Raw genomic sequence first — 27,371 nt, 5'->3', positions numbered from 1 at the left:
TTTCCTTATAATGACAGGCCCCCATTTTCCATTACTAGTCATATTCTAGTTCAGAACTTTTCACTCTAATGACAGGCCCCTGTTTCCTAGTACCAGTAAGAAACAAGTTGGGGAGTTTTCATTGCCTACTGCTGATCACACTTGACTTTGGAAGTTCTCACTATAATGGCAGCTTCTCTTGCCTACAGCCAGTCACAATTACACTACATAGTTTTAATTATAAAGGCAGGGCCTCCTTGCCTACTGCCATTCAAGTGATATTGTCCAAAGTTGTTGTTAAAGTCAGGTTGGTTTATAAAACTTCATTGTAAACATTTTTCATTCGTACCTGTGGTTGCAGAATCACAAGGCTGTCAGCAGACCTTGCATATGAACAGGCTACATATAAATGGTGATTGGGAAACCAATCATTCCATCATTCCTTATACCAGGAACTTTTAAAGACTGCCCCTGAGCTTTGTTTTGGCAGTCTGAAGCATAATTTAATGAGAAATTGCACTTGTTTGAATAGGAAGTGGTAGTCAGAGGGAATCAAAGGAATGCGGAGTATGAAAATTGTATTCCGGCACCGTATCCTTGAAGATGGTTGCTTCAACTTCACTTGCATCCTGGTGCCATTACAAAGCTTAGGAGATACGAGATTCCTTACCAACAATTTGGGTTCTCCAACTTTCAGACTGAAATTATGACATAGAAAACCTGGTGGATTTACAGTGTGCAGGAAGTCCACAGGGTAGTGGACCTTCACCACAGAGTCGACACCATCCTAGTGTTTGCTCAACAAGGAATCATTGACACTTGCTGCGGTGCCATTCTTAGGCTCTTTCTCTTTAAGCCAATTCAGCCAGCAAGTCAGTGCTGTATGTTTAGTAAGGAAGGGAACAATAGGGGCTCATGTGGTATGAAATGAGAGGGTCATACAGATAAGAGCAGAACTAAACTAAACTAAATTAATTAATTAATTAAATTCATCCATTCGTACCTCACGAGCCATCACTGAAAATTTACGGTTGTTGGAGATGCCATACTGATGGAATTGTGTCCTTCAGGAGTTACTTTACACTTTACACGCCAGTAAATCTACCGACACGACACTGACATATTTGAGTATCTTCAAATATTACCGGACTGAGCTAGGTTCGAACCTGCCAACTTGAGCTCAGAAGGCCAGCGCTCTGAAGTCATTATTATTATTATTATTATTATTATTATTATTATTATTATTATTATTATTATTATTATTATTATTATTATTCCCTGGATCGTTTACACAGAAAAGTGAATTGCAGTGCACAGAATAGAGGATGTTGTATAGTAAAATAATGAACTCTCAATAAAAGAGAACATCATTCAGACAGTTTTCATCCATACAAAGAAAATGCTGTTGAAAGCAGAATAAAACTAAGATAAATTATTAAATAAACTAACACACCAAAGAGAATGAGTAGCACACTTTGAACAACACTCCACAGTGAAAGGATAGGACCGTTAGCAACCCCCACCCAACCGTCCCAGCAGTGTGCTCTGGGCACATGAGCTTGTGACCGGGCTCCTCTAATGTCACAGCATTCTCACGTGTCCACATGCTCAGCGGCAAAGTAACACGAAGGTTTCCTTATATATTTGGGGCTGCCAGGCCGAGGCGGTAAGGGCACGTTCGGTTCATACGGAAGGACGTGGATTTTATTCCCCGTCAGGAAGTCCACAAATTTAAGAAACAAGATTTCCACTTCCGGAGGTGCACATGGCCCTGAGGTTCACTCAGCCTGAACCAAAAATGAGTACCAGGTTAATTCCTGGGAGCAAAGGCGTCTGGGCGTAGAGCTAACCACTCTACCCCACCAAGTGCCGAGGTTACACGGATAGTGAAAGCCTTTACCTTCCAACCCTCCAAGGGACTTCATGGCCTTGTACCAAGACAACTTTGCTTTTTCCTTATACGTTGCTCCTTCAGTCACTGAGGGGTTGCATCCGGCTGCTGCATTTAGCACTGGGACAAGCTATATATTACATGTGACCGGCTGTATTTACAACATGATGATGTAAATACCTTAATTTTTATGATTTTGTAATTTTCTACTAGCCTAATATTTTGTCATTTTAATTTCTACCTGACAAGCAAGGAGACCCATATAATATATGAGGATGGGATTGGGGGGGGGGGGCAAATAATCCTGGGATTAAAAGAGTGGCTGCCACTGGTAGAGAATAGGAAAAACTTGACCCATCTCCCCTTGTGGGTAGAAAAGAGTGAGGTACCGTTATGCCGCCAGTAGAAATTAGCTCCAAGGCTAACAAAAGAAAAAGAAAATAGAGTCAAGTAGAACAGTTGTAGGTTAAGAGAAAGGGAAACATGGTACAACTACGATAGCACTGAGTCTGAAAAGGTGGAAACTAATAAGAATAAACTTAATGGGTCTCCCGGTTCTTTGTTCCAAAATAATGGATTTGGTAATGCCATCATCTACTTCTATTGAATTGTTGAGCAGTAGCTTCCTAATCAGCGGTACAAGGTAGTTCGTACTACCAATGATACTCTCCAATTTTTCTAACAGTATGGTTCTGCTTATGGTGTCAAAAGCTTTCGAATAATCTATAAAGATGGCATGCAATTTACCTCCTGGTTTCTTTAAGGCTGCTTCTATGTCAGTCTGGAGACAGCGGATAGCTAAAGACTATGAAAGCAATATCTGACATTAAGCATCTGAGAAACTTGTCTTTAGAAACAGCCATAAAACTCTTTCATCTAAAAATCAGCCCTGTGGCAACATATGGCTTGGAAAACATTTGGGAACATTTGAATATGAAACAGTTAGATAAAATCGAGAAGTTGAAGGCAAACTACTTGAAATAGGCTCTGTGCCTCTCCAAATATTCTCCTTCCCGACTCGTGTATGAGCTATGCAGAGAGGGATTTTTATGTGGAAGAGCTAAGGCTACAGTTCAACACCCTATATACATCTGCTTCGAGACCTACGATCGAAGAAGGCTGCCATCTGGGAAGATTTCTACTCTACCGATACCATGCTAAATCGCAAGTGGGTTCAAGGTGGATATGAACTGCGACACTTGCTGACAAGCTTCTCCGTTCATGGGTTCCATTATAAACTGTGTAATATAAAGCGTTATCATGAACCAGGTTTGAACCGTGTATGTTCAAGATGTGGTGCACACTGTACTGGGTACCATGTTTTAAGTTGTAAACAGCGATCAGAATCACTGGTGAAATTTTGTAATGAGGAATAATATTTTTGTATATTAATTCTTTGCACATTGTGCGCATTAAATAAATTATTAATAAGAATAAACAAAAAGAAGAAGAGAAGATAAGAAGATCTGTATGATGAATAAAAGTTTCTTTAATGAGCTGAATGAAGCAATACGATGCAGAAGCAGACCTGATCATACTGCTGTAAATGAGATAGCTGCATGCAAAAGCTCATCTGTGCTTTCCTAGGTATAGAAGATAAATATGGAAAAGAAAATTAAAATAGAGTCAGCTATGAGTAATAAACAGTCAATACAATATAGAGGAACAGGAACTGCAGTATACACGAGCTCTAGGAAAGGCTAGTGTTATAACCGAGCAAGCTCCTGTGGGGTTTTAGCTATCAAGCTACATTCGGGATATAGTGGGTTCGAACCCCACTGTCAACAGCCCTGAAGATGATTTTCCACGGTTTCTCATTTTTACACCAGGCAAATGCTGGGGCTGTACATTAATTAAGGCCATGGTCACTTTCTTCCCACTCCTAGCCCTTACCTACCCCATCGCCACTGTAAGACTTGAAAGGGTGGAAAGTGTTACAGGGACTTCCATACCTTGCTGTGGGATGTCCATCAGTATATCTTATCCTCCTTCTGCTGTACTTTGTCCCGAATCTGCCTCTCGAGAATCTTTTCAAAAATCTTCACACAAGGACACATTTGAGTGACTCCTGATTGTCTTTACTTTCATTTGTGAAGACAGATACAATTGTTCCCTTCTTCCATACAACTCATATAGCCACCTCTCTGGCTGTTCTCGTCACAACTTGTCCAAACCTAGTGCCCGTCTTCCTGTAAATTCCTCCCATGTTACGTACATTTCCATTCGTAGTTCACTTTCATCCTCCTCTGAGAACCCATTTGCATTTAGTAATTATTCAAAGTACTCCTTCCACATTCTCCTTTTTCTCCACACTCTTACCACCTTTATTTACAATTTACACATACTTCTCTTATTTTCACCTATTGCATGTAATATTTTTACTACCTTCAATATCTTTTTGGTCCACATTGTCATTCATCTTCACCTCTCCTCGATTTTAGCTCATTTCTTTCTTGCTTCTCTTGCTTCCACGGTCCTATTTTGGAGTCAAGTCCTGCGCCTGTAAATTGGTACTGCTTGAGAGTGCCTGTTGCCATCTCTGAACCGTTTGTAGAATTAGGTGTAACAACAGAATATGTGGGAACATTCTGGTATATCAATAAGAACCTCCCCTGCGAACCATCGAGACCTTGCCACGATTGGGAAGCTTGTGCCTCCCAGTGAAGCAGATAGGTGCAACCATATCGGATAGGTATCTGTCGAGATAACAGACTAATGAACGGTTCATCAAAAGATGGGTAGCAGTCTTTCAAAAGTTGCAAGGGTGTCAGTCTAAATAACTGACTGATATGGCCTTGTAATAGTACTCAACATGGCTTAGCTGTGTTGATACTGTTACATGGCTGAAAGCAACGGGAAACTACAGCTGTAACTAACTCCCAAAGACACACAGCTCTCTTTGTATCAATGATGTACTGATGATGGCTTCCTCCCGAGTAAAATATTCCGGAGATAAAATAGTGCCCCATTTCAATATCTTGGGCGGGACTACACGAGAGGGGGCGATCATCAGGAAGATGCATACTGACATTCTGCAAGTAAGAGCATGGAATTTTAGAACTTTGAATCATTGTTGTAAGTTAGAAAATCTGAAAAGGGAGATGGCTAGAATAAAATTAAATGTACGTAGTTGATATAAGTGAAGGACGTTGGCAGAAAGAGCAGAATTTTTGGTCAGGCAATTACAGAATTATTGACACAAAATCAAACAGGGAAAATGCAGGATTTGGTTTAATAATGAATACAAAAATTGGCAGTGGGTAAGCTACTATGACCAACATAGTGAAAGGATTACACCGGCCTGCAAGAAAAAACAAAAGAAATCTCTCTGGCAAAAGGTTGAAGAGGTGATTTACCCTAATTTAGGTGTGCTGATTTCAAATATGTAAACCGATTTTGCCTATCATTTAAAAATTTTTGCTATTTGAAATCTAAATTTGACATATTGTTGTAATTTTGAAAGAAAACACCATAATAGAGAATATATGTCGTTAATGGGACATGATCAAATTGCAATGAATATACAAAAAGTAACATGTTCATTGCTAGAATGTATGAATCTCACTACAAGAATGTCCAACTCATTGGCTGAACGGTCAGCATACTGGCCTTCAGTTCGGAGGGTCCCAGGTTCGATTCCCGGCCAGGTCGAGGATTTTAACCTTAATTGGTTCATTCCAATGGCACAGGGGCTGGGTGTATGTGTTGTCTTTATCATCATTTCATCCTCATCACGACGCGCAGGTCGCCTAAGGGAGTCAAATAGAAAGACCCGCACCTGGCAAGCCGAACCCGTCCTGGGATATGCCGGCACAAAAAGTCATACGACATTTCATTTCACTACAAGAATACTATTGGTTGCTGCACTTTGATGTGAATAAACACTGTGTTGATTTGTATTTGTGTTCCTCAATAGTGTTACCTTGCACTAGACACCAACAGTAATCTTACATCATGCAGACGTCCCATCACCCCTGTTCCATTTCTTTTAGATCCTGGTGGAACCACTTGCTATGTTCCTCACAGAATGCTCCTAAATTTGCAAGAAAATAATCCAGATGACTGTGCAGGAAATGTAATTTTAAGTTGTACAGTATGGTTTCCACAATCCTTAACATTACCCAGGAATCTGCTACAAGCATCCTTGAATAAATCCCATGCCTGAAGCTGTGTTTTGTTCATCGTCGTACTGAATGTTGGATCCTTCACAAACGTTCGAATTTGGGGGCAAAACACCTTCCTTAATTTTGGCATCTGACAGTCCTGGAAATTTCTGACAGAGGTACCAAAATCAGGGACTGCTTCTATCAAATCTCTTCACATACTGCTTCATAATTCCCAATTTAATATGTAAAGGGGGCAATAACACACTTTGAGGATCAATTAATGGATGATTACAATGTTTTTTTTCTCCAGGCACAAACTGTTTCCTCTTGGGCCACTCAGACACTAATCAGTGACGATCCCTATCCTGAGAGTCCCACTCACACAGAAAACATGGGAACTTGTATATCCTCCTTGCTGCCCTACTATGATACCGCACACTTTTAAATCACAGCACAGTAACCATCTGTGTTCATTGTAGTTCAGTCTGCAACACCATAGATAAATTGTGATAGTTTTCACGAGAGATGTTGAATGGGCGACTGGCATTGAAGCAAGTTTATTTCCATTGTGCAAAAGAACACCTTTGAGACTTCTTTTACTGGTTCTTTCTTTCTTTATTCGTGTCAGAAGTATCAACTTTACTTATAGATATTTAACAAAAAGCAACAAGATATCTACATTCCTACTATACAAATATACAAGTCTATTATACAATCACAGATAGAGCAGCAATATTCAAGAGCTAGATGATGCTTGCCCAGTATTGGGCGACGTCAATAGCGTTGGGGGAGGCTGCAATCAAGTCTTTCATAGAGCACATTGAAGGACATAAAACACACTGACATAGATGTTGGATCGTCTGCTGCTCTCCGCAATCACAAAGTGATGAATCACTTGAGAAGCCCCACTTCCGCAAGTTTACTTTGGTTCTGCCGACTTCTGTACGGAGTCTGTTAAGGGCTTTCCATACTGTCCACTTCTCCTGGTGTCCACATGGAAGACTTTCCTTTGGCTCTATCCAGTTGCAAAGGTGGTGGATTCTTTCTTTCCACATTGTGACTCTAGCATTCTTTGCTTTCCCCTCAAGGTTAACTGATGTGCGGAGAAAACTTTTCCTAGATTTTAGCCTCTGTGTGGCTGGTTGGTATCCATAGAGAGGATGTGCTTCTGAAGAAGATGCCTGGAGCCTTTCTTTGTTAGCTGCTACCTCCCTACGAATCTCACCGGGAGCAATACCAGCTAAAAGTTGGACCTTCTCAATGGGTGTAGGTTTCAAACATCCAGTGATGATCCTGCAGCTTTCGTTTAAAGCGATGTCGACTTGCTTCGTATGAGCTGACCTGTACCAAACCGGGGAGGCATATTCTCCTGCAGAATAGCATAGAGCTAGAGCTGATGTTCTAATTGTTTGTGGTTGTGTTCCCCAACTTGTTCCTGATAACTTTCGTAGAATGTTGTTTCTGGCAGCTATCTTTTGTTTCAGATTTTGGCAATGTTTCTTATATGTTAATGTGCGATCCAGCATAACTCCCAGGTACTTTGGTGTAAAGCAGTGTTCCAGTAAGTTCCCCTTCCATAGTACTTTGAGTTTCTGAGAGGCCTGCGCATGCCGCAGATGGAACGCACAGATTTGAGTCTTAGCTGGATTTGGTTTGAGTTGGTTTTTCTCATAATAGGTACCTAGCTCTTCTAATGCAGCAGTTAAAGAGATCTCTGCTTCATCAAAGGTATCAGTTTGAGTAGTAAGTGCAAGGTCATCGGCATAGATAAAGCTTTTAGTATTTTCTGGTAATGGCTGGTCATTAGTGTAGATGTTGAAAAGAATAGGAGCCAGTACACTGCCTTGAGGTAGTCCATTCCTTTGATTCCTCCATCTGCTTCGGCGTCCTTGGAATTCGACAAAAAAGCGACGATTTTCCAGGAGAGTAGCTATCATCTTGGCCATACGGCCATACCATGTTGAATACACCGGTTCTCGTCCGATCACCGCAGTTAAGCAACATTGGACGTGGTCAGTACTTGGATGGGTGACCGCTTGGGAACACCACGTGCCGTTGGCTCAATTCCCTTTGGGGGTGAAGCTGATTCCTGCTCGTGGTGCCCCTGCATAGGTACCTGGATTAAAATTCCAGTACTGAACTGAACGTCAGCATTCCAGAAGTATCTACCAGTCAATATGACCTTTTACTGGTGTCAGTAAATAGACGCCAGTCCTTTGCTTGGTAAATAGTTCCAAGACAACGAATCAAGCCAGGGATATCACAGCAAAATACAAGCTCATCTTTGTGAACATAAAGCTACCGGAATTCTTCCTCCCAATTTCTGTAACAATATGAATTTGTCCCAGGCAGTAAAAAATTTCTCTCTTTTAATTTTCATCCTAAATGTTCATTCTTTTCTTTAGTGAGGTCTAGGTCATGCACCAAATCATTAAAGTCACACTGATTATAAAGACATGGAATTTTATCCTCAACATACGGTACAAAGGTATCATCACACCATCCTCCGCACTTGAAGATGACAAAGACACACTCTCTGGTAATTGTATTGGTGGTTTTGGGACAGGAGTATCGGGTCCATGTGGTACGGAGTTACGGCAGATGGAAGGCAAGGATACACAATGTGCTTTTTGTTTTTCATATTGAACCTGGACACTTTACATACACAAAAATAACATTTGTCAATATGATATCTTGGTTCCTGCCAATCCACTGGGATTCCCAATGGTATTGTCGGCAACAACCGATTGTACCATTGCCGCAGGTTTTCTACACACGTTTTACACACAATATGGGGTGCCAAATTCTTGCCCTGATCACCTAACTTCATGTTAAAATATACCAAGCACAGGCTTTTTATAAATGGCATACTATTTCGCTTCTGGCCTTTAATTGTATACTGGCCACATAACGAGTTGGGATTGTCCACACATCACTGCCACTTGCCACTTTAACACAAACTAACTCACTTATTCACTCAATCGACTTCAAGTGCACGTTGTAACTTGTAGACGAAGGCGCGACACACGTTCTCAGATTCTCCTCTCAGACCATGGAGAAACGCGATTTTGGCATTTTGACCTTGTCTGACCTTGTGCATGCGCGAACTGCAACTGTTCTAATTGTTCTTCTGGTGTTCCTGTATGATTACCTACTCCCCTCCAAAACAGAGCACATATAATATTTTCTCTCAGACATGTCCATACCTGCATTCCATACAACCAATCCAAACCTCATTTACAACAACGAAGCTCCATTAGCATAAACACAAGACGGACTTGTGACAAATCTGTGCGTGATACAAAACAACTGGCATTATTTTTTACATCAGAACACTAAATGTAACATACCGGTATATCACATACAATTACTTTTGCCGGAAAATCTTCGCAGGCCGGTGTTATTGTTGTCAAGATAGACACCAAACCAATGCCCACCATAATAGTGCAGGTCTATATGCATACTAGTTCAGCGGATGATAAGGAAATCGGAAGGATATATGAAGAGATAGAAGATTTAATACAATATGTAAAAGATGATGAGAATATAATTGCAATGGGAAATGGGAATGTAGTGGTAGGCCAAGGAAGAGGAGGTAATACAGTAGAATTGAGACTGGGACAAAGAAAAGAAAGAGGAAGCCAGCTGGTTGAATTCTGCACCGATCATAATTTAGTCCTTGCTAATACTTGGTTCAAACACCAAATATGACCGTTGTGTATGTGGAAGAGACCTAGAGACACTGGAAGATATCAAATAGACTTCATTATGATTAGGCAGAGATTCAGAAACCAGGTGTTGGATTGCAAAACTTTCCCAGGAGCAGACGTGAACTCTGACCACAACTTGTTGGTTGTGAAATGCCATCTCAAGCTGAAGAAATTGAAGAAAGGAAGGAATACAAGGAGATGGGATCTAGACAAGTTGAAAGAAAAAAGTGTGAGGATTGTTTCAAGGAACATGTAAAACAAGGACTAAATGAAAAGGCTGACGGAAATACAATTGATGAATAATGGACAGTTGAGAAGAATGAGATCAGTCGGGTTGCAGAAGAGAGGAAAGATCAAGTAAGAATCAATGGATAACTCACGTTCTGACTGACAAATGGCAAAAGTACAAGAATGCAAAAAAAATTTAGGAGGGCAAATCGGAATATAGGTGATTAAAAAATGAAGTACATGGATAGAAAGTGCAGGACAGTTAAGGAAGAATGGCTAAAAGAGAAGTGCAAGGATATTGGAGGTTGTATGGCCATAGGGACGGAAGATGCTGCATACAGGAAAATCAAGGAAACCTTTGCAGAAAGGTACATGAATAAAAAGAGGTTAGATGAAAAACCACTGGTAGGGAAAGAAGACAAGGCAGAAAGATGGCAAGAACAAATCCAACAGTTATATCAGGGGAAGGAAGTAGATGGTAATGTTCTGGAATGAGAAGAGACTGTTGATACTGATGAAATGGGAGAGGTCAGAATTTGACACAGCTTTGAGAGAACTAAAGAGGAATAAGGCATCTGGAATTGATGACATACCATCAGAATTATTGATTGCCTTAGGAGAAACCAGCATGGTGACGTTATTGACACAGGAGAAGTGCCATTCAATTTTAAACAGAATGTTGTTTAGCTTCCCCAAGAAAGCATGACAAGTGTGAAAACTACCAGACCATTTGTTTAGTATCTCATGCCTGCAAATTTTAACACATATTATCTACAGAAGAATGGAAAGATAAGTTGAAGGTGAGTTGGGAGAAAATTAGTTTGGCTTCAGAAGGAATGTAGGAGCACATGAAGCAATCCTGGCTTTACATTTGATCTTAGAGGACCAAATAAGGACAAGCCCACGTACATGGCATTCGTAGATCTAGAAAAGGCATTTGATAATGGTGACTGGACCAAGCTATTTGAGATTCTGAAGGTGATCGGTATCGGATACTGAGAAAGAAGAATTATCTTCATTCCCTTCAAAAATCAGTCACAGTGATAAGAATTGAGGACTTTGAAAAAATAAACAGCAATCCAGAAAGGAGTGAGACAAGGCTGCAGTTTACCCTTCTCCTTTGCAATGTTGATATAGAACAGGCAGTAAAGAAAACTAAAGAGGAATTTGGAAATCAAAACTCTGAGGTATGTTGGCGATATTCTGAGACTGCAGAAATTGTTGAAAGTTATGGACACAGTCTTGGGGAAGGAGTACAAGATGGAAACAAAAGTGATGTAGTGCAGCTGAATGAAGTCTTAAAGCAAGCAGATGATATTGTTACAACTGACGATGGCAGAAGCAAGGAGGACATAAAATGCAGGCATGCACAAGCAAGGAAGACATTTCCAAAGAATTTTGTCTCGAGCATGGCATTGTATGGAAGTGAAACATGGACGATAACTAGCTCAGAAAGAAAGAAAATAGGAGATTTTGAAATGTGGTGTTACAGAATAATGCTGAAGGTGAGATGGATAGATCAAATCATGCACGAATATAATAGAGTAAATTAATATATTATTTTGGGTCCACCTTTTCAATACAAAATGTAAATAGTTTAAATTACATAGGGACTAGTTTCGACCTAGTAATATGTCATCATCAGCCTGAAGTAAATTAAAGCATAAATATCAAAGAAAAAATAAACAATGTAAACACAAGTACAGTCTTTTTAAAAGTACATACCATGTGGGATATTGAGCAGCAATATATTAAAAATAATAACTCTTCCAATTGACAAAGCACTGAGCGGAAGTTATGTTGTTTATTTATGAATAAAGTTCAGTGCGCCATATAGTATTAAAAGTCCAGTGTGCACTAAAAGATGTTATAAAGAAGAATTATCAGTTAAGCACAAATAAACGTTCTTTGGAGACTCCTTTGATAAAAATGGAGGTCATCAGAATAGGTCATCTTGCCTCTCGTTCTTGTTTGGAAAAGATGTTTATTCTGCGCTGTCTAGAGGGTCTGTCTTTGAGCGCGACCTGGTGAAGTAACGATGTGATACAGTTTGACAATTCATGGAAAGCTCTGGAGAGAAGGGAAGTAGAGTTTTATCGCCATCTAAAATAACATGTGAGGGAGGAGGGAGATTGGGCTGTGCTTCTGCGATGTCGTGTTTGATCAAATCTCTTGTTCATCTAGTCTGTTTCATGTCTATCCATTCTAAGTATTTGCTAATATTCTCATATAAGATGTTTTTATGCTCGTTGTTTTCATTGAGATTCTCTTCACCGTTTTCCAATTTATCAAGAACGATGTGGATGTTTTCCAGGTTGTTCATAAGTTTACCTTTATTAATCATACAGATAATTTGAAGGTCCTGTTTTATATTGGTGAATTTGTAGTTGGACTCTTTCATATGGGATCCCATAGCAGAGAATCTTTTGTATCTTTCAGCATTGACGTGTTCTTGATATCTAATTGAGAAGTTCCTTCCAGATTGTCCCACGTAAGTTTTTTTACATTGAGCACAAGTCAGCTTATAAATACCCGATTCCTGGAATTCGTCATCTTTAAGTTTATTAGCTTTATTATGACTAAAGAATCTATGTTTCGTGTTGTTGTTTGTAGAGAAGGCTACCTTGGTATTGTGTTTCTTGAATAAGTTGGTGATTTCGTAAATCTGCGGGTTATTAAAGGTGAATTTTACATATCCTTTTTCTTTTTCTGAATGCTGTTTAAGTTTAATTTGTTGTTGGTATTTGCATTTAGTGATGATTTTATTGATGAATTTCAAAATGAAACCATAATAATAAAATATATCAGCAAGATGGACTTCCAATGGGAGCGCCGGCTTCTGGAATTTTAGCTAACATTTACCTCGACTTTTTGGAACACACTCAGATAGTAGGTCACATTAAAGGACTCGATCTCTGGCTTCGATATGTTGATGATACCTATGCCATAATTAACAAGGAAATAAATGATAGTCACAGTATCCTTAATACTTTGAATAATTTAGACCCAAACATAAAATTTACAGCCTGAGGCATTAATGAAGTATCGATTAGGTGGTTATTTATACTTACTTCTTGATTAAACATCGATACGGTCATGAAATGGACAACTTGTAATAGATACTACGAGACAGAGAAGTTCAGTCATGGACGAAGTTGCCACACAAAGGAAAGGGATTTGGACTCTTCCAGGAATACACACCAGGGAACAAATGGATAAGAGATCACCGAGGCTTATCCTATGCGGAATGGAGAGAGGCCATCAAGATGACAGCGAATGTGTGCGCCATTTGCTGCGTGCCAGGAAGGTCCCAGGACAACACCGTCTGTCGGCGTTGCCACAGAGAGCACAAAACTCTTGCCCATGTCCTGGGAGCCTGCCCTCATTGGGAGGTATTGAGAAATCCCGCCCTCATACAATATAACACATGATTGCGACCTCGCTGAGGAATCACGGTTTCACAGTGCACGAAGAGGTCTCTGGCCTAGCTACCGATGGGAGTAACAGGCATATTGACATGAATAGCCTTTCAACCAGCTAGCAAGCAAGGGCTAATCTTAGATCCCGCAATACGCTTCGAGACGCACGTTGGCCAGGCCGAAGAGGTGGACGCCAAAAAGAAGTCAATTTACCAGCCAACTGTAAACTACTATAAAGATAAATATCACCTAGACAATATTTCCGTCCATGGACTCATGATCAGAGCTCGAGGCACAATCCCTAAATTTCTTGTACAGCTATGGGATTCTCTCGGTCTCAGCCGGACACGACTTCACAACATCGCTATCGCCTCAATACGAGGTTCAGTGACCATACTCCACAATCATCTATATAACATCTGAAGAACTGTATTGCAAATTTATTCCTGAGCCTTGTGGTGATTTTTCTACCTGGCACTCTAGCAAAGTCAACAGTAACTTAGAAGACAAAATACTGTGTAGTCGACATACTTTGTCCTTGTGGCAGCCTGGGGGAAATTGTAATAATAATAATAATAATAATAATAATAATAATAATAATAATAATAATAATAATAATAATAATAATGGGGTTTTGCCTGTTCCCCTATCGGGCGCGTCCCAGGTGGCGGATCGGGGGGCTCACCGGATTTGTCCGGAGGGCTTGAGGGAAATAAAATACCTCTCGCGGACCAAAAACAGGCACAGCCAGAAAACATCTTGAGGCAACCTCTGAGGCTCAATACCTTAGTTGTAACTATGAGATTGACAAAGATCAATCTCCCCATTATCTTCAACTTACTAGCATGATGGCAACGTCAGTTAATGATACTACTACCCCAGGCCCTAGTATTCATACTAGGTTTTCTCGGTCATCGGATTCTGGGGGACCGAGAACATCATGCGGGAATGTATCGGAGCTTCCCAAATCTCTTCGCCCAAAGGAAAAACATTTTATTGGCACTTTAAACATCAACACGCTTCGCAAAATTGGAAAGTTGAAGCACTTAACAGACACATTAGACCAACTCAACATCCAAATTCTGGCACTCCAAGAAACTAGGTACAGTGACGAAAATCATTTTGAATCAGGAAACTATAGAATTTATAAAGGTAAACCAGCTACCCTCCTCCCTAACAAAATATTACAATTTGGCACTGGTTTTGCAGTGAGAAAAAATATCACAAATTCGGTATTATACTTTATATCTCCTTCTGAAAGAATTTCGCTAATGACAATCAAATCAGGAAACAAAGCTTATACACTAATCAATGCACATGCACCAACAAACAATTACAATAAAAAAGACCAACAGAAGGTAGATGACTTCTGGGAATTACTAGAAGAAACTACAGCCAAAGTTCCAAAACATCATGTCAAAATTCTGCTGGGGGACTTCAATGCACAAATTGGCAAAGAGAAGAAATTTAGGACCACTGTAGGACTTTACCCTGCTCACAAAAGAACCAATAAAAATGGAGAACGTTTAATTGGCTTCTGCGAGAATTTCGATCTAAAATTGATGTCAACCCATTTCCTGGCACTTCCACAAAAGAAAATGACATGGAGATCCCCGAACATGCATTTAGGAGAATTTCAACTAGACCATGTGGCTATTTCCAAGAAAAACCAAAAAGAAATTATGAACGTTAAAGTCAAAAAGGGAATTATTGACTCCGACCACCACCTATCTCTTGTTAAAGTAAAGTTTCAACCCAACAGGAAGAAAACCAAAACAATCAGAAACCCAAGAATCGACCCTGAATTTCTGAGACAGAACTCAGACAATTTCCTTGCGAATATCTCCAACGATGCTCCTTCAAACTGGCTAGAACTCAAGGACACACTCTTGAAAGCTTCACAAAACATCAGCAATCTCCCAAGGAAACGCAAACACAGGTGGTGGAATGACACCTGTGACAAGGCCATAGAAGTCAGAATTAGGTCCTGGCTAAACTGGAGTTCCCATAAAACTGATCAAAATCGTGATGAATTCTTCAAAACACAGAAACAAACCTCAAAAATCATCAGATCTGAAAAACGAAAATATGATCAAAACAGACTGGTAGAAATAGAAGAAGATTTCAAGAAAAACAATACACGGAACTTCTACAGAACATTCAGAGAAGAATTATCCAATTACCAGGCACCTAGTCTCTGTTTCAAACGTACAGATGGGACTTTGGAAACAAGTAATAAGGGAAATTGTGAACTCCTAGCAAACCATTTCATGAACCTTTTAAACTGTGAATCTCCAAAGGAACAATTCACCTATGAAAAACCAACACCTAATCCAGATTCAGAACCCCCCACATTACAAGAAGTCAAACAAATAATCAGAGATTTAAAAGACAACAAAGCACCAGGAGAAGATGGAATAATCGCTGAAATGTTGAAAATTGGTGGTGACAAACTGGCCCAGAGTATTCAAAAAATCTTACAGGACATTTGGTTTTCTGAAGAAATTCCGGAGGATTGGAAATGTGCATTGATTCACCCGCTTCACAAGAAAGGAGACAAATCAGATATTAATAACTACAGAGGAATTTCTCTCCTCTCACTCGTATATAAAATCTTCTCTAAAGCTCTACTTAATAGATTAGAGAAACAAACAGACCACCTGATCGGAGATTATCAGGCTGGATTCCGAAAAGGGAGATCCTGCGCAGAACAAATCCTAAACCTAAAAACCATACTGCAGATTCGCAAAACCAAACAGACAGTAATCACCTTTGTTGACTTCAAAAAAGCGTATGATTCCATAGATCGGCAGACCCTGTTCAACATACTAGAGGAATTTCAAGTCGACAGGAAAACGAGGGAATTGATTAAACAAACTCTGACCAACACAACATCAAAAGTTAAGTTCTTGGGAGAAATTTCTGAACCGTTCGAAATCAGAACTGGCGTCCGACAGGGAGATGGACTATCCCCACTACTATTCAATTTAGTTTTGGAAAAAGTGATTCGTGAATGGAGAAAAGAAACTAAAGGTATAAACATTGGCAGACTTCTTAAAGACAAAATTCACCTTGACTGCTTAGCTTTCGCAGATGACCTTGCGATCCTTTCGAACAACAGACAAGAAGCAATCCAATCCATAGAAAAATTGAATGAAATAGCCGCAAAAACCGGACTTCAAATTTCATTTGAAAAGACGCAGTTTATGGAAGGAACTAAATCAAGATTCGACAATCAACCATTAATCACCAATTGTGGAATAATTTCCCAAGTAGACAAATTCAAGTATCTAGGTGAAATTATTCAGCCAGCAGGGTTAAATCAGGAAGCTAACAAAGAAAGAACTGCTAAACTGCAAAGGGCTTACAAAATCACATGGAACAGATACAACAAAAGATGTATATCAAAAAATGCAAAATTACGACACTACAATACAGTCATCAAACCAGAGGCACTTTATGCATCTGAAACACTGATTATTGGCGGCAGGTCACAAATGAAAAGCATTGAGAAACAAGAGAGGAAAATTCTCAGAAAAATCCTAGGACCAAAGTTCGAAAATGGAATTTGGATGAAAAAGAAACCACACGAAATTTTTCAATTCACAGAAAAAATCACAGATACCATCAGAAAGAGACGACTAAAATTCTACGGACACCTACACAGAATGGATGACAACAGGCTGACAAAGAAAATTCTAAATCTAGCTCTAACATTGAAAATCCGCAACAATTGGTTAGCAGAAATTCATGAAGATCTACAAGAAATGGGTATTGAAGACGAAACCATTCAAGATAGAATGAAATTTAGAAGCTTAGTAAACAAACATAAATTTGCAGAGAAACCAACAAGAAAAAATACAGGCTGGACAGAAACACGCAGAAAGGAACACAGTGAAAAAATGAAGAGATATTGGGAAGAAAAGAAGAAGAAACATTGTGCAAAATAAGTTCAAACGCGCTCCACAGCTGGGCACAACGAATCAAAAAAAAAAAAATAATAATAATAATAATAATAATCTAGATTTAGTTAGTTGAAAGAAAGTACAGTTCACATTTTATTGCTGATATAGTGACATCCTCGTATTCCTTAAAATTTTAAGTGAATTATATGAATATTGGGAAAATATAAATAATATAAATAATTAATGAAAGTAGGCCTCTAGCTTAAAATATTTATTTACAAAATGAGTTAATTCAAACAAAGTTTCCTTGATGCTTCGCTCTGGCTTGAAAGTCTAAGGTGTAAGATAAAAGACTTCGTCCATTGGAGCGTTATTTGGAAACGGACCCATAACGCTGGCAGCATTTCGTATCCACTGCCTCAGGAATTCTGTTGAAGAAGTCTCCAGTGATTGCAGATAACTGTTTTCCAATATCTGAAATCAGACTCTTAGCTTCTTGGCACCAAGTCCCCGTCATTTTGACTGCGAACAGCACGAAGATGTAGTTGTCCTTTACTGCTCTGTATTTCGCCCTCTCATTGCGCATGGCCAATTCCGCAGCAGAACCAGCAGCCTTGCAAGTGTGAGGCAAATGAGATGGTGCTAATGTGGCATCCCACAGGAGAGATCTGCCTTGTTCCGTAGGACAAAAGTCAGGCCATCAGAGCGTTTTCCATATGTGCGACTAATTCCACTCGGTTCTAGGACAGAAGGGACATCGATAGATGTAAAAGCTCTTTCGATAATGTCATTAATTGAACAGTGCTTTGAAAATCGACCAGCACTTTTAGGGCAACTATGAACAGATTCATCTAAGAATACGCCTATGTTAAAAATTTCAGATCTCTGCATGCCATAGATTTGGCTGGGCATCACACACATACACACACAGACAAACACTTCCGGATATGGCTCCTCGTGTCGGGACCAAAACTGGTTTCCTATACCATGGACTTATAATGGCTCCTTGGTTTGTATTATATATCTTATGTACATTGCCTAGCGACAGTGAATCTATGCATTTAATCCTGGTGACAGCACATTGGATTGTCATATCCCAACACATATTTTTAGCCAGTTTTTCATTCATAAGTCACAAAAATTAAAAATCCGGCTTCATCTACCTATGTTAAAAGTTTCAGATCTCTGCGTGCTGTAGATTTGGCTGGGCAGTGTGTACACACACACAAACACTTCCCTTTATGATTACAGATATTTAAAATTAGGTGTCTACATGGAACCTTATGAAATTTGTATTATAACAGTTGAATTCATGGGAATCTTCGTAAAGTTGTTGAATCTAAAAAGGAGAGAATACGGAAGATGAGAGTGTGAACCACTGTGACAGTAAAATTGGGCAAGTAAAGGAAAACAAGACTTATGTCTGTCTTGTCTTCCAGCCCCTGGTGTCGTCTGAGCAAGTGTGAGTTATCGCATACCCTAGACTGTTACTAGTGAGGAGAAGCGGTGGTGAGAGAGGAAGTGGCTTGTTTGATGTGTGCTGAAGGAAATCTATTTGTCTGTAAATAAGCATTAATATAATATATTGATTTTCTCTGTAGTTTCATTTAGGTTGTGTGTTTGGTCAAGCTGTATATTTAGACTTTTAAGGATGTTCTTTTATTGACCGTTTGGATGATTTTCATGTCTTGATTAATAGTGGCCATCTTGTGATTATTTTATTCACTGCAGAAAATCTTCTGTATCTACTGGCATTTGTGTGTTTTTAGTAACATATGGCAAAATTTCTGCCGGTTTGTCCAACATAAGTGGCATCGAAAGCAATATTAAAATTCTCTTTTTTCTTTAATGTTTGTAATTTGGTAAAGATTGTTATTGTTATACGCGAAGTTAATGTACTATATTTTTCCCTTTTAAATTTTTTTCTTCAAAGTGCTGAGTGACTTATTTATAATTTTGTTAACATTTTCCTTACTAGCTGATGTACCTATGCTTTGCCACAGGATTCTCAGAAAGACTATCTTCGTGGTTTTCCTAACTGAAATCAACTTAGGCCATCACAAAAACTTCAGTAGGAATGTATAAATTAAAAGTAATGTTATCATACAAAATAGTAGATCAAATGAAAAACCGCACATTTTCTCCCTTTAACGAACAGTACTACAGTAATGATCTAACCGTCGAAAGTTTCAGTGCTGGAATGACCAGGCACAGACAGCCATGAACACTCCTCTGCCATTATTTTGTTAAATATGCACACTGCTCATTCCAGTCAGTGCCTCAGAGTAAGGATTGAATAGCTCCAATGCTATGATGAATCAGTATGTGACGTACCAATTGTATCAGAAAATTTATAAACCAGGGGAATGGCATGCTAAAGAAGAAATTTGTCCAACTCCTCATCTACTTCCCACCAATATTCAGGTAGGCTGTTATACTCGGCACAACCAGGCGAGTTGGCCGTGTGGTTAAGGGCATGCAGCTGTGAGCTTGCATCCGGGAAGTAGTGGGTTCGAACCCCCCACCATCGACAGCCCTGAAGATGGTTTTCCGTGGTCTCCCATTTTCATACTAGGAAAAGACTGGGGCTGTACCCTAATTAAGGCCAGGGTCACTTCCTTTCCACTCCTAGCGCTTTTCCTATCCCATTGTTGCCATAAGACCTATCTCTGTCAGTGCAACATAAAGCAAATAAAAGAAAACTTGGTAGACAGCAGTAATCCCATCTATCAGAGATGAGTTGCAACAGGAACAAGAAGCATATACCAACAAACAATGGTCAGTGTAATGTTATTGTTGATCAATGTTATGAGCTTTCTGTATTGTAGGCCTTCAAATTTAGTTTTCTTTCGACTCTGCGATATTAAGACGTCTTACAAAATTATTTATAGTGTAGACTGTAGTTCTTTATTCCCTGACTTAGCATATCGATTTTCATTAAATTCTGTTTACCCATTTTCTCGTGACTCGACACTGATAAGGACTTAGCAACAAAAATCAAAATTCATGAATATCTCTGTTATCATAGCCGGTATGGTAAAAATGTACAAGACATAAAAGATCAGAAATATATAACTTTAGTTATGTAGTATTTGTCAATAGGACCACTGTTTGTTTGTCCAACCCTTGTCCCGTTTCCCTACGGGGTCGGGTATGAGGTGTGATGAATTTGTCGTGGCGGTTTTTTATGACCGGATGCCCTTCCTGACGTCAACCTCATCAGAGGAGTTAATGGGAGATGAAATGAATGACGTGATATATGATAGTAGGGAGAGGGTGAAACCCGGTGCCGGCACATAGCCTACTCCTGTCGAATAGCACCAAGGGGTCTGCTCAAGGCTTAACGTCCCCATCCGACGGACGAATCACCATCAACAGCGTCATATGCCCTCACTCCATATGAGCACTGCGGAGAGGTTTGGAATTTAATCCAGGCTTTTGGCACGCAATCTAGTGATTAGAAATTGTATACCACCACCTCCCCTACCCTGCCGGCCAACATTCTGATGGTGAAAATTTTTTCGACCAACGGGACTCGAACCGGCTAACCTCGGTGTTAGACCGTTTTAGACTTCAGCGCCTTAACGATCATGGCCACCAGGCGGGCTTGTCAATAGGACCACTAATAACTCAAATATTTTAGAATTACATTGTAGGTCTTCTCCTAAACTACCATTTCACTCAGCGTGAATAAAATTATTTATGGCCTAGATAATAGAATCTTATTCCCCGACATTGTATACCGATTTTTATTAAGATAGGACCACTAATAACATGAATATTTGAGAATTAAATTTTAGGCCTTGCCCTATGGTTCATGCGCCCATGAACGTATGATTTATTGGCAATTCTCACTATTTTCGGTACTTTTCTACTTGGTTGATTTTAAGTTTGATGTTGCGCTTACCTTTAATTATGTTACGTCTAGTTATTTTTCGTTGATTTATAACAAGTTCCCCTTGGCGTGCAATCATGTCACAGATCATACGAACACTGTTTGCTTATTTTCTTCCTCTCGCTTCGCTAACTTATGTCATTTTTACGTCGCCTGTTGATTGGTCACATTACCTTCACATGACTGCTTGCATCACCGGTAATTTGTCTCCTTCTGGTACCGAGAATGTATTCTTCTGTGTCTTTCTATTTTTTCATTGATTATTTCTGTTTTTTCCCTTGCCTTTATTATATTATTAATTGTGTGGAAATTATGAATATTCTTTCTGGACTTCTCTTTTTCATTATTTTGTATTTTATGATAAGGTTTCTCACGTACTTTTTAGTAATTACTACTGTTAGTCTTGCAGCACTACTTTTTGTTGAATCTGGAATCTTCTGCAGTGCTTCTTAAGGACTGCCACTCAACATGTTCAACTGGACTCCGCACTGGACTCCGCACTGGACTCTGCACCTGGACTCCGCTCCAGCACTCGACTTGAGGACTCGGCACGAGGACTCGGCTCCTCACTTTGCTTCGGGCAACTCACTAGAATTGCCAATTCTCAGCAATGTCCATGCGGACTACGCATCCAGCCTGTTAGCCTCGCCGCGTGTTTAGAAGCGGCATTTCTCACTACATGTATTCACTTCGCCCTGCTTGGGGCCGTTGACATGGGCTTGCCCTCTCGTATAAATGAAAGTATGTCAAGCCGAGTACCTTCTACTCAGCACCAGCTGGCCTGTTCAGCAATTCTATTCAATTTCATTAATGCCAGCCTGGAGTTAGCATTCTGCTTTACTTTTATGAACATTTTAATCTACGTTTGTCAGCATGTCTGATCTTGAAGATGACATTTTCTATGGAATTGGTTTGCCTAAAAGGATTTGTCTTTTACACTGCAGTGTTGGACTATTAATCTGAAAGCTTAATGTTTTCATTATTTTTAATTTTACCTCCCCGGTGGAGAATTTAATGCTGCAAGTCTGCCTCAAGTTCGTTGTTAAATTTCCAGTCCTTTTCAATCTATTGTTAAAGCAACTCTTTTTTTTTCTATTTAGCTTCGTCATTTGATGTTTTTGAATATTCATTTATTACTCTGGTAAATTTCAATACTGGTTTGGCTTGTGCCAGCCTTCCACATTAATGTAAATTTCAGATATTCTGAATTTTGTCAGATTCAATTTATATTCACTATTATGTGCACAGCTGGTGGTCAGTTCGACTCAAGGCTAGGTGTACGTTACTTGAATTTCGAATTTAATCATTGATCAAATTATTCAAATTATTTATTGTTGTTTTTTTTTTCTAAAGATTATAATAAATGTTGTTGACTGCTGATCCTTTATCTTTCATTCCCGTAAAACTAGGAATTACTCTCTGTCCTTTCCTGGTTTTACCACTCTAAACTACCATTTCTCTCGGTGAGAATAAGATTATTTAGCCTAGATTGTAGCAACTTACTACCGGACTTTACGTACCAAGTTTCATTAAATTCTCTTCTTCAGCCATTTTCTCATGATGCATGTACATACATACAGACAGACAGAAATTACGGAAAATTAAAAAGTGCATTTCCTTGTACTATGGACACAACCGATACATAAGTGCAATCCTTTTTAAATTCTGAGCAATGTACAGACAAAACTCTTATTTTATATTTATAGATTGTATCCATTGTTGATTACAATAGTGTAAATATGAATAATGTCTTTTATGTAAACGTTGTCTGGAAGTGGAATATTGTTAGCTCTAAAAATCATGCTATAGAAAACATAGATTTTATGTCATCTTGGGTGTAAGGATTCCTTTCCCATAACATTGATTGCTTCGGTAGGCTTCCTGTCTATGTCATATTGAGGGATTTGTTATTTCTAGTCATATAACATGACGACTGGCATGGAATGTTGGTACTGGTGCCTTGAAGTGGTAAATCACTCAAACTGAGGTCTCCAAAAGTGGGTGATGCTTATAATTATTTAAGTAAACAACAGGTAGGAAATCTGACAGCTAGGCGACTGCCGTAAATGCAGATCAGTGGTGACTGAGTTAGGTTCTTGCAATTCCGTGCAACAAATTACACTTGAAAGTGAGTATGGCTACAGTTAACATGGCATACTGCTACAGTAGCCTCCAGCTGCTAGAAGTGTCATACAGGTGCAAGAAGATGTGAGTAAAGAGAGAATTAAAGCAGACAAAATCTCACAGTCAGAAAAAGAGTTTAGTTTGAAGGGCTTTGCATTTTAAATGTGCCAGAGCATATAAAATTATCTTTGAGTTTGCATATGCGTAAAGGGGAATTTGTGTTCTACACAGTTAAATAAAGAAGAAACCTGGAGTACGGTAAAACAGCAGGAGCTGGCACAGTTTCAAATGCGCATGATGGTTTCTATACATTGTTCTTATAGAACTAACTCCAGCAAGATGGCTCCAGTCGCTGATGCACAAGATGGCGGCCATGCACAACTACCTCTGATACCCTGAGGCAATAGGATGACGTAACCCGTTTTGCTTGCCTTCTCCCCAGACTCAAAATTATGTGGCGTACTTTTATTGAGCAGATAACCGTAATGTGGATGAGTAGCTTACTTTTTATCGGATAACCGGATGCCACGTGGCCTACTTTCCTGCAGAAAGGTGATGGCCTAGCAATTTTAACAACAACGAACACTGCAAGCTTTTTTTTTTTTTTTTTAAGGAATCCTCACCCTTATGTGGGATGTGGTCGTGATCAGACCTCTACTATGGCAGCAAGTGTAGTCACAGATCAAACGATGATTGGATGTGACGTCACAGCATGGGAGATTTGAAAAGTAGGAAGGCTGGCTAAGTGTGCAGGCTGCTAGCCTTACTGAATAGATGCTTAGTCATCTCCATACAAACCATGAAGACCCTTGGAAGGGTGCAAAGTAAAGGCTACCGCTGTCGGCACTTGATGGCTTAGAGTAGTTAGCTCTACACCTGGCTGTCTTTGCCCCCAAAAATTAACCTGGTACTCATTTTTGGTGTAGGCTATGTGAACCTCAGGACCATGACAGGAATGGAATAATGAACCACCTGGGCCAGGCAGCCCCTTCTATTTAACAAAATTCCCCCTTTACACACACGCAATCCCAAAGACAATTTTATATGCACTTCATAAACTGGTACACCATGGAGCGAGCAGAAGGCAGGCAAGTGGCAAAAAACTGCTACTGGACTTGGGCTTGGAAACTCTGGCTGGTCTCGAAGTTACTGAGCTTCTAACCTGGCTGAGATAAAACCAAGTATAGGGAATTTCTGGATACCTATCCCTGTTTCAATATTGGTGAGTTTCATGAAGAACAGTTTAGCAGTTTCTGTGTTTATTCAATTTACAGAAAACTGTAGACAGACAAAATTTTCAAAAGTTATGGATATCATCTCGCTGTCATGTATACAATTCTCAAAATGGGAATGTTCTTATCATATGAGCGAGTGACAGGTACTTACAGAAAGTGCTCTCGTCAACACTGTATGAGCTAGTTTCTGGAATGTTTGTGGTCAGTGGATCTTCTGCATTCACTGCTAAGAGATTTAGGAGCACCAGTATCAAGTGGACCATCATAGAGAGTTCTCACTTCAGTCCATAACCTGGAACAGAAACAGTCACATATAAACACAAGAGAAGCCTAGAGGTGTTTCAGAATCACATCAACTAAATCTTCCTGTGATCTCTGGTAGGGCTACCGAAGCCCCACTTATGGAGAAACCTCGTGAAACACATTTGATTCATGCGCCAGAACACTGCGCAGGAACGACAGCTCATCATATGACACGAATGTATTAAACTCTGCAGCTACTTGACACCACTAATGTTTCCATTCCTCTGTTAAACGGAATCTTGCTCTGTCAAGTCTTTGGTCATTCAGATTGATGGGTTATTTGATTTCAGTTTTCTGCTGCTGAGATCCTTGAAGTCCTTGTGAACTGGCAGGGAAGCATTAGATGAGATCTTTTTGTATTCTCAAAGCAATGCGGCACATATCTGGTGGAGCAACGTATGAAAGAAATGGCAGCCAGTAGATTGGAATATTCTTCTTCTTCTTCATCTTCATCATCATCATCTTCTTCTTCTTCTTCTTCGTCTTCTTCTTCATTTGCCATTTCCAGCTTCCCGGGTCGGGGTGTGAATCAAGGACCTCCATCGCTGCCTGTCTCTCCACCACTCTTCTCCTTTCTTAAGTACATCTTCTGGTTTTCCTCCCCTCTTCTCTGTGCACTCCCACACTGAATCTGTCCACCTCTTTTGGAGTCTTCCTCGTGGTCTCTTTCCTGTTAACTTCTCTGAAAAAGCTTTTTCGGCACTCTCCCTTCTCCCATTCTCATCATATGCCCATACCACTTTAGCTTTGTTGTTTCTATCCTGTCTTGAAGTTTCAAGATTCCTGTCCTTTTCCTTATCCCTTCATTTCTAATTCTATCCTTTCTGGTCTTGCCCTTGACACCTCATAGGAATTTCATCTCTGCTGCATGTATTCTACTCCCATCTCATTTTGTTGTAGTCCACCATCCAGCTGCATAGGTTAGTATGGGTTCATAATAGGTTGAATATAATACTTTCTTACATTTCTTTTGGACATCTTGGTTCCACAAAATACCCCTTCACTCTGGTGGAAGCTGTTTGCTTGTTGTATTCTTTTCCCAATTTCCTTGGTTATCTTTCCATCTTCTGTGATAACACTTCCAAAGTACTTGAAACTTTTAACCACTTCCAGAATTTTACCATTCAGTTTTATCTTTCCTCTTCCTTCCTTCCTTCCTTCCTTCCTTCCTTCCTTCCTTCCTTCCTTCCTTCCTTCCTTCCTTCCATCCTTCTTTCGCCTTGTCATTGTTACTGTTTTACTTTTCTCTGTGCTTACTTTCATCACAAATTTTTCTACCTCTTGATTCCATACATCTACTTGTTTTTGCACTTCTGTTTCATCCTCACCCCATATCACTATATCATCTGCAAACAACATGGCTTTTGTTGCCTGTCTTCCCAATCTCTGTTTAATGTTCTTATGAATTTCATCCATGACTATGGCGGACACCAGTTTCAACTTTAAACCATTTTTGTTTTTCCTACACTAGTCTTCACACTACTAACACAATTTTTGTACATAGCTTTTATCATTTGTACTTAAACTCTGTTAACTTGTTTTTTCCTTAATGTGTCCCATACCAACTGTCTGGGCACACTGTCATAAGCTTTCTCAATGTCAATAAATATCATCACTATGTCTTTTCCAAACTCCCATATTTTCTCCATCGTATGTCTTAATGTAAAGATCAGGTCAAACGTTGATCTATGTTTCCTAAAACCATAATGTTCTTCTTCCATTTCTCCTTCTAGCTTCCTCCTCAGTTTTCCTTCCAATACTCTCTCAAATATCTTAGCTACATGGGCAATAAGTGTGATCCCTCTGTAGTTATTACATTCCTTTTTATCACCTTTTTTAAATATCGGGATCTCTTTCTTCCTCCAGATTATTCTAAATAATCTATACAGCCACTGTAGCCCTATTGATCCTGCTTCTTTTATCATTTCCGTAGTTACTTTATCCACTCCTGCTGCTTTACTGCTCTTCATCTTTTGTATGGCTTCCTCTATTTCTAACATCGATATCTCCTTTCCTTGTTCGTCTTCTTTCCCCATTGCTTCTTCTTGCTCCTTCTCATCTACCAGTTCACTGTATTTAATACTTTGCAATTCTGAGAAGTATTCTTGCTATCTTTTTAGTACATCATCTCTTTGCATCAATATCTGCCCTGTTTCAGTTTTACAAATTTTGTATCTTCCCTATTTCGTAAACTATTCTTCAGCAAACCATACAAAACCTTTTTACTTCCCTTTATAATAAAAATTTTATTGCAGCCAATGGCCATATAAGAAATAAATAAAATATCTTTCCACTTATTGTCACCAAGTTTGTTTGCACTTTTAATTGTAATGTCCACTATTCATTAGCAAGCTGGGTGATCGTTTGTTGACTACGCTTGCACTGTAAAGCATGATACTTCTCACAGTGTTGGTCACAGAGTCTACACACGCAATCCGGGCCTGGTTCATGATAATTCAAGGTCTGGCATACTTTATGATGAAACCCATGTATTGCAAACCTCATAACTGTATGCTGTAAGTCATATTTTGTGCGTGTCCATTGACGGTTGATCGTGGCGACTTTTCCGTAGAAAT

The 27,371-nt window shown here is 39.5% G+C and overlaps 1 protein-coding gene and 1 non-coding gene across 2 annotated transcripts in view; one reads left to right on the top strand and one right to left on the bottom strand.

The window, feature by feature from the left end:
- The window catches only part of LOC136866889 (receptor-type tyrosine-protein phosphatase H), an 819,913-nt gene that overhangs the window by 735,055 nt on the left and 57,487 nt on the right, over positions 1–27,371 (bottom strand). The window contains exon 2 of the mRNA XM_068227107.1: positions 24,644–24,784. Within this exon, the coding sequence (XP_068083208.1) occupies positions 24,644–24,758 (115 nt within the window). The 5' untranslated portion in view covers positions 24,759–24,784. The remainder of the gene's footprint in view (positions 1–24,643; positions 24,785–27,371) is intronic.
- LOC137499053 (5S ribosomal RNA) lies at positions 7,919–8,036 on the top strand. The gene has a single exon (XR_011017994.1). It is a non-coding gene; the product is annotated as a 5S ribosomal RNA (ribosomal RNA).

This window comes from Anabrus simplex, chromosome 3 (assembly GCF_040414725.1).
Source record: "Anabrus simplex isolate iqAnaSimp1 chromosome 3, ASM4041472v1, whole genome shotgun sequence".
NCBI lineage: Eukaryota > Metazoa > Arthropoda > Insecta > Orthoptera > Tettigoniidae > Anabrus > Anabrus simplex.
The sequence above is the reverse complement of the archived record's forward strand: the minus strand, read 5'-3'. Positions and strand labels throughout refer to the sequence as shown.